This window comes from Molossus molossus, unplaced genomic scaffold, assembly GCF_014108415.1.
Source record: "Molossus molossus isolate mMolMol1 unplaced genomic scaffold, mMolMol1.p scaffold_m16_p_21, whole genome shotgun sequence".
NCBI classification, from domain to species: domain Eukaryota; kingdom Metazoa; phylum Chordata; class Mammalia; order Chiroptera; family Molossidae; genus Molossus; species Molossus molossus.
This window is the reverse complement of record NW_023425357.1, coordinates 13,966,346-13,984,838: the sequence shown is the minus strand read 5'-3', so window position 1 is coordinate 13,984,838 and position 18,493 is coordinate 13,966,346. Positions and strand designations below refer to the sequence as shown.

General features: G+C 41.0%; 1 protein-coding gene across 5 annotated transcripts; it reads right to left on the bottom strand.

Moving 5' to 3' along the window:
• Window positions 1-673: 673 nt before the first annotated feature.
• On the bottom strand, window positions 674-17,477 carry ZNF45 (zinc finger protein 45). 5 transcript variants are annotated; one of them, XM_036275172.1, is made up of 9 exons: window positions 17,424-17,457; window positions 14,324-14,394; window positions 11,120-11,194; window positions 10,246-10,405; window positions 10,086-10,158; window positions 8,094-8,136; window positions 6,337-6,463; window positions 5,520-5,615; window positions 674-3,494 (listed from the first exon to the last, which is right to left on the bottom strand). In XM_036275172.1, the coding sequence occupies exons 6-9, from the start codon at window positions 8,106-8,108 to the stop codon at window positions 1,678-1,680; spliced, it is 2,055 nt and encodes a 684-aa protein (XP_036131065.1). In that variant the 5' UTR covers window positions 8,109-8,136; window positions 10,086-10,158; window positions 10,246-10,405; window positions 11,120-11,194; window positions 14,324-14,394; window positions 17,424-17,457; the 3' UTR covers window positions 674-1,677. The 5 variants fall into 5 exon arrangements, with proteins under 5 accessions (XP_036131065.1, XP_036131066.1, XP_036131067.1 ...); XM_036275173.1 differs by lacking the exon at window positions 11,120-11,194 and having other exon boundaries at window positions 17,424-17,466; XM_036275174.1 differs by lacking the exon at window positions 17,424-17,457 and having other exon boundaries at window positions 11,120-11,191; window positions 14,324-14,396.
• Between the last annotated feature and the right edge of the window lie 1,016 nt (window positions 17,478-18,493).

The window sequence follows — 18,493 nt, the reverse complement described above, 5'->3', positions numbered from 1 at the left end:
AAATGAAATACCACTATAAACCTACTGAAATGCTAAAACAAAAATAAAACTGATACGCACTCATGGTGGAAATGCAAAATGGTATATCCATTTTAGAAAAGTTTGTCAGTTTTTAATAAACATACTCTTCCTTACAACCCAGCAATCCCACTTTTAAGTGTTTACTAAGACAAATAAAACTTATGTTGACACACAAACCTGTACGTGAATGTTTATAGCTGCTTTCTTCACTATTTACTAAAACTGGAAACCCAAATGTCCTTGAAGTCATAAGTGGATAAACAAAATATGGTATATCCATATTATACCACTCAGCAATAAAGGTAATGACTAATACATACATCAAGAATGATGATTCTCAGAAGCATTATGAAGTGAAAGAAGCCAGACCTCAAAGGTTATAGTATGATTCCATTTATATGACATTCTAGAAATGGTAAGCTACACAGACAAAAAACAGGTCAGCGGTTGCTAAGAATGTCGGGGTGGGAAGAAAGGCTGACTACAAGAGTACACAGGAATTTTTGGGTGGAGATACTGGAACTGTTAAATGCCTTGATTGTAGTGGTAATATGACAATAAGCTTTTGCCAAAATACAAAATGATACATCAAAGATTCCATCTTACTGTATATAAATTATTCCTTATATTAAAAAATGAATGTTAGCTTTTAAGATTTTCAGATGCCTTTTATCTCAGTGAGGAATATTTATTATGAAGCTATGTTAAATTCTGTCAAATATTTTCTCTGAATCTATTGAGATGATCATATATTTGATCAAGAGAATACAGACACAAGAGTATATATTGAACCCATATGAAACTCAAGAACAGACCTAATTACCCGTATGAAGCTCAAACAGACCTAATTAATCTATGGCACAGAAATCATAATACTTGTTGCCACTGAAGATCGGATTTCCTGGAAATGTACACAAAGAAATATACTGGTTTAATAGAAATATTGTATACATTGGTTTTGGTGATTACACACATGTACACCTTTGTTAAAAGTCATGAAACTGTAAACATAAGATTTATGCACATTGCTGCATGCAAATTTTACCTCAATTGTTAGCATACAAAAGTGCTGGTCACAACCAGCTGAATGGATTTCTGGACCCACTAATGGGTTTCAACCCTCAGTTTGATACACTAGTTCACAGGACTTGCAGGTTGGTAAATGTGCCCGTGTGTCTAATTTAAATGTCCTCCAAGTCTGCAGAATTCCTCTTCCAAGTACAATTTAAAAGAAATATTTAGAGATGAACTGAATGAAAATTTCAAATATGGCTGTTCCTTTACTCATTTAACAATTACTGAACACCTACAATGTGTTAGGCACTGAAAAGGCAGAGTAGGTTTGGCAGTCAACAAAGTCGCTACCCTCTCCACACTTCTAGGGGAATAGTTTCTGGCATTTCACTTAGTGCTGTTGGCTAACTTCAGACCACACTCATCCTTCCTAAGCCTCTCTTCCGTGTAATAGCTACTAAATGTCAAGGTTCTGCATGAAGTACTGTCTCCACTTTCACGAGGCTTCTCTGATGTGTAGTCACCCAACCACTGTGACATATCAAGCTTTGGCTGAAATACTGACGCTTCCATAAAATGAATGTTTTGTTTTCATAACTGGACTATTTCAGCATCCATTTTGAGGTATTAAAACACGTTATTTTATCGAGCTTCTTTCCTGTATGAGTTCTCTGATGAGGGAAAGTCCTTATCACCCTCATCATCAGCATGAACTCGCTGATGAATTATAAGACTTGAGCTCCAACTGAAGCCCTTCCCACACTCCTGACATTTGTACGGTTTTTCTCCAGTGTGAACTCTCTGATGGGCTTGAAGGTATGAGCTCCAACTGAAGACCTTACCACATTCCTCACATTTATATGGTTTCTCTCCGGTATGAACCCTCTGGTGGGCTTGAAGGTATGATCTCTGTCTGAAGCGCTTATCGCACACATCACATCGGTATGGTTTCTCTCCCGTGTGGACTCCACGATGAGCCAGAAAATTTGAAGCTCGACAGAAGCCCTTCCCACATTCCTCACATTGGTATGGTTTCTCTCCAGTGTGACACCTCTGATGGGCCTGAAGCTGTGAACCCACACTGAAGCCCTTCCCGCACTCTGCACACTGATATGGTTTCTCTCCCGTGTGGACCCTTTGATGCACTTGAAGACTTGAGAACTGACTGAAGGCCTTCCCACACTTCTCACATTTATAGGGTTTCTCTCCTGTGTGGATTCTGCAATGAACGTTCAGATCTGAACTCCGACTGAAGCCCTTCCCGCATGTACCACATTTGTATGGTTTTTCCCCAGTGTGGCCTCTTTGATGGGCCAGAAGATTTGAGGCCTGACTGAAGCCCTTCCCACACTCCTCACATTTATAGGGTTTCTCTCCTGTATGGACTCTAAAATGAATGTTAAAGTCTGAGCTACGACTGAAGCCTTTCCCACATGCATCACACTGATACGGTTTCTCACCGGTATGGCCTCTTTGATGGTCCAGAAGATTTGAGGCCCGACAGAAACCCTTCCCACACTCCTCACATTTGTACGGTTTCTCTCCAGTGTGGCTTATCTGATGGGCTTGAAGGTGTGAGCCCACACTGAAGCCTTTCCCACACTCCTCACATTTATAGGGTTTCTCTCCTGTGTGGATTCTACAATGAATGTTAAGGTGTGAGCTATAGCTAAAGCCCTTGCCACATGCATCACATTTGTATGGTTTCTCACCAGTGTGGATTCGCTGATGAGCCTGTAGTCGTGAACGCCAACTGAAGCCCTTCCCACACTCTTCACATTTATAAGGTTTCTTTCCCATGTGAACTCTCTGATGGACTTGAAGATATGAGCTCTGATTGAAGCCCACCCCACACTCTTCACATTTATAGGGTTTCTCTAATGTGTGGGTTATAAGAGAAGTCTGATAATGTGAGCTTTTCCCTACATTTCTCCCACATTCCTCAAATCTGTGTGGATTTTCTCCTGCAGGAACTCTCTGATGATGACGAAGATATGACCTCTGACTATAACTCTTACATGACATATCATATTTGTACGATTCCTCTCTACTGTGGACTCTCTGATGGGCTTGAAGACTTGAAAACCGACGGAAAGTATTTTCACATTTTTCACATTTATAGGGCTTCTCTCCTGCACGGGCTGTCTTATTAATTTGAAGACAAGAGTCCTGAATGAAAGGTTTCTCACACTCCTCTCCTTTGTAGGGTTGGACTCTGTGGTGAACCTGAAGATGTGAACTCTGATTAAAGCCTTTACCAAATCCCTCATATTTACAAAGTGTATCACCTTGTTTTTCCAACTGAGAGCCAGTTCCTTGAATATTTACTATGGAATCTTGATATCTGGTTAAATCCTTGGTAACCTGTTGCCAGATCTGTGAGCAGAAAAACTCTTCATGTGGCAGGTGCCTTAATCCAACTTCTTGAATAATCCCCATGTTATTTAGATTCTTGTCTCCTAAAAGAATAAAGAGAATTTGGAGATGGGCATGTGAATGCTTTGTTCAGAAATATCAAGGTTATAAACTTAGGCCTATACCTTAAGGCTTCACTGAACCAGGAGAAAGTTCTATTTTTTTTTTTTTTTTTTTTTAATTTTTTTTTTTATCCTCACCCGAGGACATTTTTCCATTCTTTGTTCAGGTAGAGTGGGAGGGAGAGAGAGGAACAGAGAGAGAGAGAGAGAAACATCGATGTGAAGGGACACATCGAGTGGCTGCCACCCGCACAACCGACCAGGGCCGGGGACAAACTGCAACCGAGGTACGTGCCCCTAGCGGGAACCGAACCCGGGTCTCTCAGGACCGCAGGCCGACTCTCTAACCGCTGAGCCAAACCGGCCAGGGCAGAAAGTTCTATTTTTATTATCATGTATCATGTTCTCTGAATTACATGACTCTAGAAACCAAGAGGTGATCCATGAGGCTCCCATTCTCTACTCACTAACAAGACACATTTAGGAATTGTACTAAGTTTCATAAGTGAGCTATAAGTTAGAAATTTGGTGGCTGTAGATCAATAAAAATACTTCCTAGACAACTCAACACCCGCAGCAACCTACAACGTCTAGCCCTCAACAGCAGGTGGAGCCGGGTTCTGAACAAGGCTCATCCAGTCAAGAACAGGCCTTATCTGCTCAGCATGCTGCTCTCAGTGGAGTAGGAAGTTCTGTGCAGTCACAGGCCGCTGCAGCTGCGATTCCTGGAGCACCAAGTGGCTGTGGCAGTGGTGGCAGCACAAACAGCTCAGTTTCATCGTCAGTGGCATATAGGCAGACAGTCAAAAGGTAAAACGAAGTGAGGCACACCAACCATCCCCAAATTCTGAGACTTGCATTACTCTTTCCCTCTTTGTGAAAAACATAAGCACACTGAATCAAAAGGATTCTGAGTTTCTACTTCATTTTTGTTTTTAAAAATGTGTCAGTCTTTTACATTGCTGGCTGTACAAACTTTATACAAAAGCAGAACACTATGATTTTTTAAATAAAAACAGGGAAAAGCTTTAATGAGCCATTAGGTTTGGATTGCTTAAGTTTCTGCTTTTCAAAATGGTTTCATTGTATACAGAACATACAGAAGAGGCCTCAGAAATACAAGAAACATCTTTGAGAAGAAGGTAGTTTTACAGTTATTTAGCATAAAAGGTTTATACACAGCACAACAAATACAATGTTTACAAACCTGTTTTGGAAAAAAGAAAAATACTTTCCTAGAGTATTTTTTCCAAAGACAAAGCTGCATCTTACTAAAAGCCTCCTCTTCTGCCTACTGCATGCATGTCTGACCAACATGCTCAAAACGTCCAGTGAAACCCTTACAGACAGATGTCCCCAGGCAGTGTTTGAAAACCTTTCCTTTGTGTTATTTTATTAGAGGTTTACTCCAATATTGAGGTACTGGGCTGATGGTAAGGGGTGATCAATGCTTAGATACCAATTAAGAGAGAATAAGGGAAGCAAGTGGAAGAAGAAGAAGGTATTATGAACAGAGGACTCATGGGAGGCTCTTATGAGGTTAACATTTGAAAAAAGCCCTATGTGAAGTAAGGGCGGGGCCAAGAGAATGACAGAGGGAAACAGTGCTCCTGATAGAACAAGAGAGGGTGAGGAGGCGGGAGTGTGCTTGTCACAGCAAAGAGGCAAAACTGGATGGAAGAGACTGACAAGGGGGAAAGGACAGGTCACATTTAGAGGGATGGGGGAGAGGGGCAGCAGCCATGTGGAACATTATAAGCCACTTTAAGTACCTGGATTTTACTCTGAATCAATTAAGAAGCTAATGGAAGTTTTGAGCAGAGGGCAAGCTCTGACAAACACTCACAAAATCAGTTCGAGTAGAGAATTCATTGTCAAAGAGCAAAACAGAAGAGTGAGAGTGGTACCAAGACTGCTGCAGTGATCCACAGGCAGCACCGACCTAGAGCAGCGTCACCGTGGTGGAGGTGACAAGAGGTAGGACAGACTGAGTCGCACGGCTCTCACCTGAGGAGCTGTGGCTCTGGGTTGCTCTCCTCATCATCCAAAGCTTTTCTTCTCTCTCTGACTGGGGGATGTCACCTGCTGTGAAGGACTGATGCCCTATGAAAAGGCAAGGGACAAACATTTAAAATGAATATATCAGAGGCCAAAATTATTTTTTTTAAATGTGATTTCTCACCAAATCGTCTTCAGGACATCAAAATTAGTGTTTTCCAAACTATTAATTATGACCCATCAGAGAAAACACATTTTATGCAAAAACCCCAGAATATGTAGACATAAGTGTAAATTATTGGGGGAAAATGTCTTTTTTAAAATATACTAAAAACTATTGAGCTGTATACTTTAAATGGGTAAATTGTATGGTATGGTAGAGTATGTGTATGTAAATGGCATCTCAATAAAACTGTTAAAATGTTTTTAAAAATGTCTTACTTTCATCACACCCTCTCCACCATTTCTCATCCTATTCTGCAGATTTCACTACCATGTGCAGTTATTGCCAGGGGCTCTGATACTTTCCACCCTATTTTATTTCATTAAAAAATGCTGGTACCATTTCCTAGATAGGTGTCATGACCCACTAATTGGACATGATCACTATATGAGAAAGGCCCAGAACATAAAAGTCATGCTGCCAATTTACAGTTCATTTAAAAAACACACTTCTGCTGGGGGAGGAAGACCAGAAAAATTCCATCGCTGGATCTCACTCTACTTAGAAAACTGGCAACCAGTTGAAGAGCTCTGAAGACCCCAACATCCAAGGACACAAACACCGCAGTGGGCTCCAGTTCAGTCACAGAGCGCCTGTCCTCACCCACTGAGACCAGGTTCCGGAAGTTCTCCAGCATCACGTCTCGGTACAGCTTCCTCTGGGACAGGTCCAGCAGCCCCAGCTCCTCCTCAGTGAAGACCACAGCCACATCCTTGAACGTCACCCCCTCCTACAACACCAAAAACATGTAATGTCAACCTCACAACCAACCTTCACTGGGACAGAGGCAGCTCTGAGAAAAGTGTAAAGAATGTGCATGAAGTGGTTCCAGATTCTAAGAGACCCGGGTCAATTTTACTGTAATATAGTTAAATATTCCAAATAGTAAATATTCTGTTTTAGATTTTTCTTTTCATAATAAATGCTGAAGTAAAACAACTATTTACATGTATATTAACTCCCCATCTAATTATTTTCTTTGAATAAGTTCCAAGAAGTGGAATTACATCAAAGAATATGCAACTTCAAAATTATTATGTAAAATGGCGAATTTTCAACTGTTCCCCTCTTTTATCCTTCCCTCAACAGAATTTAAGCATTCCTGATTCTCCATACAATACATGACACTGAATACAACCAATGTTTTTATTTTTTATTATTATTTTATTGATTTGAGAGAGAGAAGCATCGATTTGTTGTCCCACTTTTTTATGCATTGATTGGTTGAGTCTTGTACGTGCCCTGACTGGGGATCAAACCTGCACCCTTGGCATATCGGGGCAATGCTTGAGCCAACTGAGTTACCTGCCAGAGCCAACTAATGTTTTAAAATCCGAGGTAATCTGATCAATAAAACAACTTATTTCAGTTACTTGCACTTATTTAGTAATTAATAAGCTCATCATATTTTCATATATTTACTGACCACCTTGACTTTAAAAAAAGATATTTTTATTGATTTTTTTTAGAGAAAGGGATAGGGAGAGAGAGAGAGAGAGAGAGAGAAACATCGATGTCAGAGAGAAACACCAATCAGCTGCCTCCTGCACACCCCTTACTGGGGATCAAGCCCACAACCCTGGGCATGCACCCTGACCAGGATTTGAACCAGGACCTCTCAGTCCATGGGACGATGCTCAATCCACTGAGCCACACTGGCCAGGCTTGACTTTTTCTTTAGTACCTGTCTGTTAATATTCTTTACTTGTATGCCAATTTTTTTTTTTTTTTTTAATCTTCTGACTCTGTAAAATTCCTATTAGAGATTTTAAGCGTTGTTTCTTTAGCGTATGTATTATAAATATTTTTACCCACATTTTGCTATTAGTCTTTTTTTTTCTCCCAATGTTTAAATGCCTTTATTTTCTATTAGTCTTGAATAGCTTTATATACAGCATGATTTTTCATCCTTGACACTACTGACATCCTGGGCCAGATAATTAGTTCAATGTGGGGGCTGACCTGTGCATTGTATGATGTTTAGCAGAATCCCTACTTTCTACGCACCAGATGCCAGTAGCAGCCCTCAAGTTTTGTTTTGTTTGTTTTTTTTAGATAGAGTGGGAGGGAGAGAAGGAGGAAGAGAGAGAGAGAGAAACATCAATGTGAGAGAGACAGATCGAGTGGTTGCCACCCACACGACCCCAACCAGGGCCAGGGACAAACTGCAACCGAGGTACATGCCCCTTAGCGGGAAGCAAACCCGGGACTCTCTGGTTCGCAGGTCAACGCTCTAACCACTGAGCAAAACCGGCCAGGGCACCTACTGTTCTCTTTAATCCTTCCCAAGAAAAGGATGTGTCTAATCATTGAGAAATAGGATAACAATTTAAAACCTAGAAGAGGCAAGCCCAACTCACCTTGAACTTGGTCATTTTGTCCTTCTTCTGGGAAGGGCTGAGTCTTGGGAAGGCACAAGGGGGAAAGAGAAAAAAAACATTAGGTTCTGGCCAAGGATGTCACTAACCCATATGGTTGTTTTATGTGAACGCCTTGCACGCACCCTGTGAACACATACCCACTGAGCCTGGTACCAGTAAAAGCAATGGTGCCCCTTCCTCGGGGTGGCTGGATGAGTAGAGTGCAGACTGGGTTCCAGACACCACCCATCCCTTCAGCCAAGAGGCCCCACACAGCAGACAACCCGCCCACAGCAGACAACCCGCCCAACCACACATGGCCCTAATACAAGTTCCTGCAGCCCTCAGGGTATAATTCTGATTCTGCAGAGAGTGAAAATTGAGAATAAAGTACCCAGGTTAAGAGAGTAATCCCTGGGGCCAAATGGCACTGCTACTTATTAACTGTGAACTCTTAGGCAAATTATTAAAATCTTCATGCCTTAATTCTTTCATCTGTAAAATGGAGGGATTAACAGTGCCTATTGCATAGGACTGCTGTCAGAACAAAGTGAGTAGGCAGAAAGCTCAAAGAACACTTTCAGGGTCCCTCATTAGTAGCAGCAGAAAATCAAGTAATATTCACTAACTTTTAAAACCCAGTCCTCATTAGTGGTTCCTAGCAATGGAGTCTTCAGAGGTTGTTGTTCTATCATATGATTTTCATATGACCTCTGAAATAAGTTATTCTCTCTTGGTTTCTCATACTTAATTTGACATCTTTGCAAAAAAAAAAATTAAGATTGGACCATTTTTTTTCCTGTATAAAATATACATAAGAAAATTTACCATTTTAACCATTTTAGGTGAAGAGTTCATTAAGTGCATTCATCTTATTGTGCAACCATCACCACCATCCATCTCCAGAAAATCTTCCTTCCCAAACTGAAACTCTGTACCCATTAAACAATAACTCTCCACCACTCCTTCCCTCAGCTCCTGCTAAACACTATTCTTTCTCTATGAATTTGACTACACAGATGACTGTTTTTAAAAAGCTATGAAGTCCTGCCCTGGCTGCGTGGCTCGGTTAGTTGAAGTGTCATCTGTATACCAAAAGGGTGCTTGTTCAATTTCTGGTCAGGGCACATACCTAGATTATGAGTTTGATCCCTGATTGTGGTGCATATGGGAGGCAAATGATTGATGTTTCTTTCTCTCTCTCTCTCTTTAAAATCAATTAAAAAAAAATCCTCAGGTGAGAATACTAAAAAGAAAAAAAGCTATTAAGGCCTTGTTAAATTTACTTTGTTAACAGTAGGGCCTTTAAAAGACTATCATGGTACCCTGGCTGCTGTGGCTCAGTTGGCTGGGTGTCATTCTGTGCACAGAAAGGTTGCCAGTTTGATTTCCAGTCAGAGCACATGCCCGGGTTGCAAGGTCAGTCCTCAGTGCAGGGCATGCAGGAGGCAGCTAATCAATATTTCGCTCTCATGTTGATGTTTCTCTCTCTCTCTCTCTCTTTCCCTTACACTCTCTCTAAAAATAAACAAAAGACTATCATGGAGATAAGGGGAAATGAAAAACCTGTGACTCTGAAGAATTTATTTAACTATAAGCTAGGTAATCAATATGTCATTTACTTTTTAAATTTTTTCCCCTTTTTATTGATTTTAGAGAGAGAGGAAGGGAGAGGGAGCAAGAGATAGAAACATCAATGAGAGACAACATCAACTAGCCACCTCCTGCATGCCCCACACTGGGGATTTGGCCCACAACCTGGGCATGTGCCCCGACCAGGAATCAAACTGGCAACCTCGTGGTGCATGGGTCGACACTCAACCACTGAGCCACACCAGCCAGGCTCAATATGTCATTTAAATGAACATGCTACAGTGATCATAGTAATAATACAAACAACAAAAATGGCAATGTTTAACATGAAATAAGCACTAAGCACATGTTAGAGAAGCATCTGGCATGCATTGTTTCATTACGGTACCCACCACGTACCTGTGAAGAAGCTACAGTTGTACCAGTCGTGTGACTTTGGTCCAATCGCCGATACCTCTGTTCCAATTCTCAGCTGTGATAAGGAGATAACAGAATGTTAGGCACAGGATTATTGTGGGGAATTAATGAGCTAACTCATGCAATGTCCTTGGCATAGTACCTGGCATTTTAGGAAGTTCTCAATAAAGGATGACAATGACCATTGTTCCCATTTCACAGATAAGGAAGCTGAGGCTTGGTGAGGTCAAGAGGCAGGGGTGGACCCTGAATCCTGCTCCCATATCAGAACCAGTATTCTAGATCTTGTCTCTCGGTTGCCTCTGAAGACAAAAATAAGCAGATGGGAGTTTAAGGGCTCACAGAAAAAGAAATAAGGGCTTGAGAGCTAGGGATAAACGACAGACAGAAATAGGGAGAGGACCTGAAACCAAAGAAGCTGCTTGAGGGAGAAGAGAACAGAGCTGTGAAGGGTGTAGGCTCTGGGTTCAGACTTTGAATACTGGCATCTCCAACTTGCTAGTACTTTGTGTTTCAATGTTCAATCTATATATTGGGGATAATAATAACCACTGCCCTATAAAACTGCATAGGAAGGTATCAGTCCATCTAAGTGACTACACATAAAACATTTGGAATGGTGTCTGGTAGCTTAAACATTCAACAGAAGTTTCCTATATGGCTGCTTTACATGAAAGAGTCAAGGAACAAACTCCTAACCTGCGCTGGTTGTAGCCGAACACAGAGTGTGGGCTGGGGACCAGATACCACTCACCCTTCCTCCAAGAGCCCCTGCACAGCGACCCTAATACAAGTTCTCCTTGTAGCTCTTAGGGAAAGAATCTGATTCTAGGAGCATGGGGGTGGAAATTAAGAATAAAATGCCCAGGTTAAGAGATTATCATTAGTTACTGCTTAATTATTTATGAAATAATTATTATTAATCATATGATTTCAGATATAAAACCCTAGTATGGAAAAGGGCAATGTAAATCTCCCCAATCTTGGAAGAAATACCCTTGGAATTTGTAACTCACTTTGCTTTGACGATGTATTTGCCCAGTGACTTTTGCTCAGTAAGAGTGTTTTGCAGGGAGACCTTTCCATCACTTCTGAGGAGAAAGGAGCTAATTAGTAAATCAACTACCTCCCTTGTGATTGCTTACTCAGCGTTATGGCCCAAGCACCAAAAACAGCACCTGTAATATAGTAACTACTCCGCAGAGACACAGAACCAGTGTCAGGGTCCTGATGAGTGAACCTGCCACCAGGCAGCGGCGCATGGAGAGACTAGATTAATTAGTCTAAGGTCTCTGAGTTGTAAAATCTGACAGTGATCCCAGTTGTGAGGATTTGGAGAGCAGGGGTTCCATTTCTAAGTTTTCCTCTAGGTCTTTCATAATATGTGCTGTCCTTGGGCAAAATCAAGGTCACCTTTGGAAGGAAAAGAGCCTTTGGATTTTTAAAAATACCATTTTAGGAAGGTGCTTTCTATTTTTCAAAGTCAGTGCCTACATGGAATCCTGTTGCAAAATCCACAGAATGTGTTCATCAAAAGAGCAAGAACAAGTATTTCATTGCCTGCATAATTAGCACTAGACAGGCTAACTTACTAATTTTTCATTGCATAAATAAGTTTATTAATTCAATGAACACGTATGGAAACCTTATTAAGAGAGATGCAATAACCCCATCTCAACTTGCTCTCAGTGTAATGATGAGGAATCCAGCACTTATGCTACACATGCCAAGTAGCACAGTAGTGACCAGGGTCCTCTGGAATTGAGATCACACATGTGTTAAATAGAATGCCCTCAACTTGGTTTCTTTTGGAGAGAAATAATAATTTTTAGTTTAACTCTAAACAACTAATTTTACCCATAGGAAACCTGGGCTGTTCACAAAAAGCTCCCAATAATAATTACAGTAGCTGACATTTATAGCAGCTGACTTACTACCTACCAAGACACCATCTACCTTAATGCTTTATACGTAGTATGGCATTTGATCTTCATAACGATTCTAGAGATTGAGACAATAATTATCTTCCTTCCTAAACAGGATGAATAGGAGGTGACCAGAACAGCATCAGCATCACCCATAAAGCTAATAGAACCAAACTCACTGAAATAGTATAAGGCCTCAGTCTTTATATTTTTTACCAAGTTCCCCAAGAGAGTCTGATATGATCAAAGTTTGAGAACCACACATTATTTTATTCTATCTCTCAAGGACTTATCTGAACTATTCAAGGACACCCAAGGAGCTGGGGGCAGGGCTAGGCCTGCCGCCCAGGCCTCCTGATTATCTGCTTCTCTCCATTGTAAGATGCCCCTGGAAGTCGAAGAGGCAAGAGAGACTTGTAAACGCCCCAGGAGGCAAATCTTCAGAGTGAAAAGGGAGGCTTCCATTTAGACCAGGGCTGTCCCAACAGAAATATAACACAAACTACCTAGGTAATTTTATTTATTTGTTTGTTTATTTTTTATCCTTATCTGAGGACATTTTTGCATTTATCTTCAGACAGAGTGGGAGGGAGAGCGGGAGGAAGAGAGAGAGAGAAACATCGATGTAAGAGAGACACATCAACTGGTCACCACCCATACAACCCCAACCGGGGCCAGGGACAAACTGCAACCGAACTACATGCCCTTAGCAGGAACCAAACCAGGGTCTCTCTGGATCATGGGCCGACGCTCTAACCGCTGAGCCAAACCGGCCAGGGTCTACCTATGTAATTTAAATGTTTCTAGTAGACACACTGACTTGGGGTGGTGAACACACAAAACAATATACAGATCATGTATATAGAACTGTACACCTGAAACCTATATAATTTTATTAAACTATGTCACCCTAATAAATTCAATAAAAAGAAGTCAGCTTAATTTTAACAATACATTTTATTGAACCCAATATATCTGAAATATTACCACTTCAACTTGTAATCAATATAAAATTTACTGAGATAGTTTCCATTCTTTTTTTCATACTAAGTCTTTGAAATCCATTGTGTGCCTTCATTAGCACTAGCCACATTTCAAGTGCTCAACAGTCACATGTGGCTAATGGTTACTATATTAAATAACACATAGTTACACCTTTTTAAGGTTGTAGAAACCATATAATCATCCCCCAGGACTCTCTAAATTCAAAAGGCAGCAAATTAGTTTTAGGTCTAAACAATGGTTATTACAGAAGCTATTCATTTTTGTTCAACTGTATGATAGAACTGAAGTATCACAGAAGACGGGTGAGAAAAGAATACCTTCAAATATCTTTTTGCCCTTTCATTAATTTGCTACATTTTTCATGTTCTATACTCATCTGTAACAGACAAAGGACAATTCCAGTCTGTAATACATAGAGGATTTACTATGTGCCAGGCACTATTTCAAGACTCTACATATTATCTCTTATTTCATTTTCCCAAAATATTCAGGAGGTGGGTATTGCTATTACCCCCTTCTTGGCAGGTAAGAAAATGGAGGCACAGAAAAGTTAAGTAACTTGCCCAGTGTTATTGCACACAGAACACTAGGGCTGGCTCTGTTTCTTGCTGACTGTGTCTTCTGGTCATTTATTCAATTGTCTGTGCCTACGTCTTCGTTTCTATATGAGACTAATAATAGCACTATTATAAAAAATTAAATAAGTTAGTACATGGAAAGCAATGAAAATTCTCTGAGACATAAGAGGTGTGCAATATATGTAAACTATTCTCATCATCTCCATTATGATCCTCATGCAATAAACAAATAATTGAACACTAAACTGATTTGTCTCTAAGGAAATTTTTACACCATGACAATATTGTACATAAGTGTACATCAACTTTTAAATACTCTGAGAGCCCTGGCCTGTTTGGCTTAGTGGTTAGAGCATCGGCCTGCAGACCAATGAGTCGTGGGTTCGATTCCGCACGTCTACCTTGGTTGCGGTTTGTCCCCGGCCCTGGTTGGGTCGTACAGGAGGCAACCAGTCGATGTGGCTCTATCACATTGATGTTTCTCTCTCTCCCTCTCCCTCCCACTCTATCTGATGATAAATACAAAAGTATCCTCTGGTAAGGAATACAATAAATAAATAAATAAATAACTACTCTGAGAAAGTTGATGGATTCTACAGCCCACCAAAAGTCAAATAAAAGACAAGAAATGTGGATATTGATTATCTTTCTTTTCCGTTCTCTAATCCCAGGCTGTAGCGCCCTTTTGGACAGCTACATGAATCATACTTACTCCCTGCCGACCTCATGCTGGGTACTCTGAGAAGAATATGACAAGGTCCATGAAACAGAGGGTCCTGCAGCCTAATAGGAGAGAGAGAGAAGAAACCGATTGTTATATGCCAGTGGCAAGAGTAACTCCTAAGGACCAAAGAAAATGCATCATCTTCCTTCCCTAATGGCAAGTCTTTCTAACTTTCTCACATAAGCAACATTCTCCTAGTAGCTAAGAGTAGAAACCTTAGAGTTGCTATTAACATCTCTATCATGGATTGAGTGCCCCCAAAACTCATCTCTTGAAGCCCTAACCCCCAGTACCTCAGAATGTGATTGTATTTGGAGACGGCATTTAAAGAGGTAATTAAGTTAAAATGAGAACATTAGGGTGGGACCTAGTCCAATTTGACTGATGTCCTTATAAGAGGAGATCTGGGTACACAGAGGAACAGGAGGGGCATACAAACACACAAAAGAAAGATCATGTGAGAGCATAGTAAGAAGGTGGCCATGTGTAAGACAAGGGAAGAGGTCTCAAAAGAAACTAAACCTGCTGACATCTTGATCCTGGACTTCCAGTTCCAAAACTGTGAGAAAATAAATTTCTGTTGTGTAAGCCACCCAGAATGTGGTATTTTGTTACAGCAGCTCTAGTAAACTAATACAATCTCTCCTCCACCAGTCATCATATATAAATAATTTATGATAATTAATTTATCATACTTAACATTGGGCTTTGCTTTAAAACACTCAAGGGGAAAAATGTGTATATGGGAAGAAGAAAAAGCAACAAGATTAACAAGGATTGAAGCAGAGTAACTGTTATATAGAAAGTTCATTATACTATACTTTGAGTATTTTTGGAAATTTCCACAGTAAAGAGTTAAGGGGATTGCTCTGGCTGGGGTGGCTCAGTTGGCTGGGTGTTGTACTGTGCATCAAAAGGTTATTGGTTTGATTCCCTGTCAGAGCACGAACCCTGGGTTGTGGGGTCAGTTCCCAGTATGGGGCATGCAGGAGGCAGCTGATCAATGTTCCGCCCTCACATTGTTGTTTCTTTTTCTCTCTCCCTTTCCCTTCCTCTCTAAAAAAAAAATCAATAAAAAAAGAACTAAGGGGGTAGTGTGTCATAACAATGTCATGAAACATATAAACACACATTTTAAAACTGTTACACAGAAATGCATTAAAAAGTTAATAATTGTCTATATTTTAGTATTATGGATAATTCTTAATGTTTTTCTTTATTATTATGTTTTCTGAATTCACTACAATGAGTATGCACTCATACTATAATCCGAATATGGACTATAATTATTGTTCCATTTATAAAACATTTATAAAATTAAATGTTTTCAAAAATTTATAAAATATATCCAAACTCACTTACCCTACTTTCAAAATCCTCCACAATAAGATTTCAACCTACCTCCACAACTTGATCCCAAGTGACTCCTCTGCAGCCAGTTTCTTATGATTGAATATTTCTGCAGATTGTTTTTCTATTTTGTTTCCTAGTTCTAATTTTGAGATTTTAAAATGTGGAACCTAGCTGCAAATCCCACTGCTCTTACTAGCACTGTGATGGATAAGTAGCTACTCTCTCTCCATTTCCTCATCTGTAAAGTAGAGGTAATAAAAGTATTCATTTCATAGGGCCTTGTGAAGGTTAAATATGTTAATTTTTTTGTTAATCCTCATCCGAAAATATTTTTTCCATAGATTTTTAAAGAGAAGGCATGTGGCCCATGTGGCTCAATGGTTGAGCATCAACCCGTGTCGCTGGTTGGATTCCTGGTCAGGGCACATGCCCAGGTTGTGGGCCTGATCCCCAGTGGGGGGCATGCAGGAGGTGTCCAATCGATGTTCTCTCTCATCCATGTTTCTATCTCTCTCTTCCTCTGCCTTCCTCTCTCTCTAAAAATCAATAAAAAAAAAAAAAAAGAGAGAGAGAGAGAGAGAGAGATGGGATGGAGGAAGGGAGAGGGTAGGGAGAGAGAGAGAGAGAAGAGGAGAGAAAAAGAAACATCGATGAGAGACAGACACATCCATTGGTTGTCCCCGCAGGCCCAGACTGGGGCCAGGGATGGATCCTGCCCCAGGTATGTGCCCTTGACCAGGAATGCAATCAGCAACTCTTAGATGCGAGGGTCGATGCTGAAACCACTGAGCCATACAGGCCAGGGCAAATATGTTAATTTTTATAAAGCCCTCAGAATGACACTTAGCACTCAATGTTTAACTATTATGACCAGCACTCATGCCCTGTACATGTTTTACATATTGTCACAGTCATTTAACCATATAACTAAACACCTTTGTAACAGAAACATTTGCTAGTTAATAAAATACCTTCTACTATCCAAAACAGAAAAGGAGGAGGAATGCCAAGTTCTGTCGCAGTGGGCACTCTGCTGCCAGAGCCCTGGGCTCACTCCCCTCATTTCTACAGCCCCTTTCAGAAGTCGGGCAGGGGAAGAAATGGAGGCTGGCAGATACTATGATCCCGTCTGATCCTGGAAAAACCAGAGGGTATCTGTGACTCACTCCATCTTAAAAACAGGTCTTAAGTAGCGCACGCACTGCCTCCTTTTCCGTGAGGATCAGAAAGAGCTAGTGACACTTGAAGAAACTTGCAGAGAAAAGGATATTTTTCTGACTGTTATAATACTAATATTTACAGCTAACACCTTGCCGGTCGCCTGAGCTGTTCAAAACATGTCACTTGTACTATACCATTAATTCTCAAAACAAATGTACAAGGCTCGTACTACAGATAAAGAAACTGAGGCACAGAGAGATTAAAGTTCTCGTTCAATGTTGATGGCTACAAAGTGACTGAGTGTGGAAAGGGTGGGGGAAGGCAGGATAGCAGCGGGCAGCCCGGGAGACCCTCCAACCCTGCGAGATCCTGGTCCGCCCCTAACCCCGGACTCTCGAAACGCCCCAAACGCAGCGGCCGGGGCCAAGGGAAGACAAGCGGCAGCCCCGCCCCTCAAACCCACTCTCTGTTTCTGACCGCGGCTTTTCTTCGCTGGGACAGAGGGCCGGCCGGCTGATCCCATGGTCAGGTGAGAAAAGTTCAAAGAGGCTGCGGAGTCCCGGGGCTCACTCACCTCCCACAGAGAAACGAAGGCCGCGAGCTCTACCTCCTGCAGCGGAAGTGTCTCCGACTTCGCCGGGTTCAGGGACTACATTTCCCAGCATCCCCGAGGAGAACAAGGGCTGCTGCCCCGCCTCCCTGAGGCGATAATGCCGGCTCCAACACTCTTGGCCTGAGTCAAATTTTCCGGAGTGCACGAAAGAATCTGGGTTCCTGTCCTCGCCCTCTGGTAGCCGAAATGTCTCCATACATGCGTAACACTTGATTATACTCCCTTGTGTCCCCAGCGGAGCACGTAGCACATCTGGGCTTTCCAGGAGCGGAAGTGCTCCACTCACAGGAGGCGTGTGGACTACACAACCCAGAATCCTCTGTTGGGCTGAGCGTCCCACAGCAGAAATTTTCCGTTTGAATTAGCAGGTGGAGTGCAAATAAATTAGTGGGTGCTTGTAGAACTCGGTTTGCGTTTCTATTTATCATTGTTCACTTTTACACGTGATAGAAATTGAAAATATGAAAAACAAGAGGAAAATGATTATAAAGGAGTGCCATATGTGAGTTAAAAATAGAGATAATGAAAAGGACTGGTTGAGCTGCGCTGCGCTGTTTAACAAGCCTTCTTTATTACCTGGACCTGGATTCACCTGTGACCAAGAACCCATAAAATTGAGATGCAGTCATTAAGCAGGATGTTAACAAAAGCAGCAAAAGTCTCCGCCGTTCCTTCGCTTTAGTTTTCTTGCATTAGCAGGAAATAGGAGAAAACACCGTATAGCATATGGTCCATCCTATATAATATCTTGAATAAAACTCTACTTTGAGTCCAATTTAGAGTTCAAGTTAAGAAAACACATCACATAATGCTTGCTCTTTTTATCGAAATATAATTGGCATATAACATTGTGAAAGATATACAACACGTTGATTTAATACATTTATATATTGCAATATGATTGCCAACTTAGCGATAGCTAAAACTATCATGTTACCTAATTTTTATTTCTTTTTTGTGACGGGAACAATGGAGATCTAGTCTCTTAGCTAATTTTAATATTATAAAACAGTATTGCTAACTATCATCAT

Coding starts and splice junctions, on each gene's coding strand:
- ZNF45 (XM_036275176.1), bottom strand. Junction 5,616..6,336: donor CCGGAACCTGGTCTCAGTGG/GTGAGGACAGGC, acceptor GCCTTTTCATAG/GGCATCAGTCCTTCACAGCA. Junction 3,495..5,519: donor CCAGAGCCACAGCTCCTCAG/GTGAGAGCCGTG, acceptor TTATTCTTTTAG/GAGACAAGAATCTAAATAAC.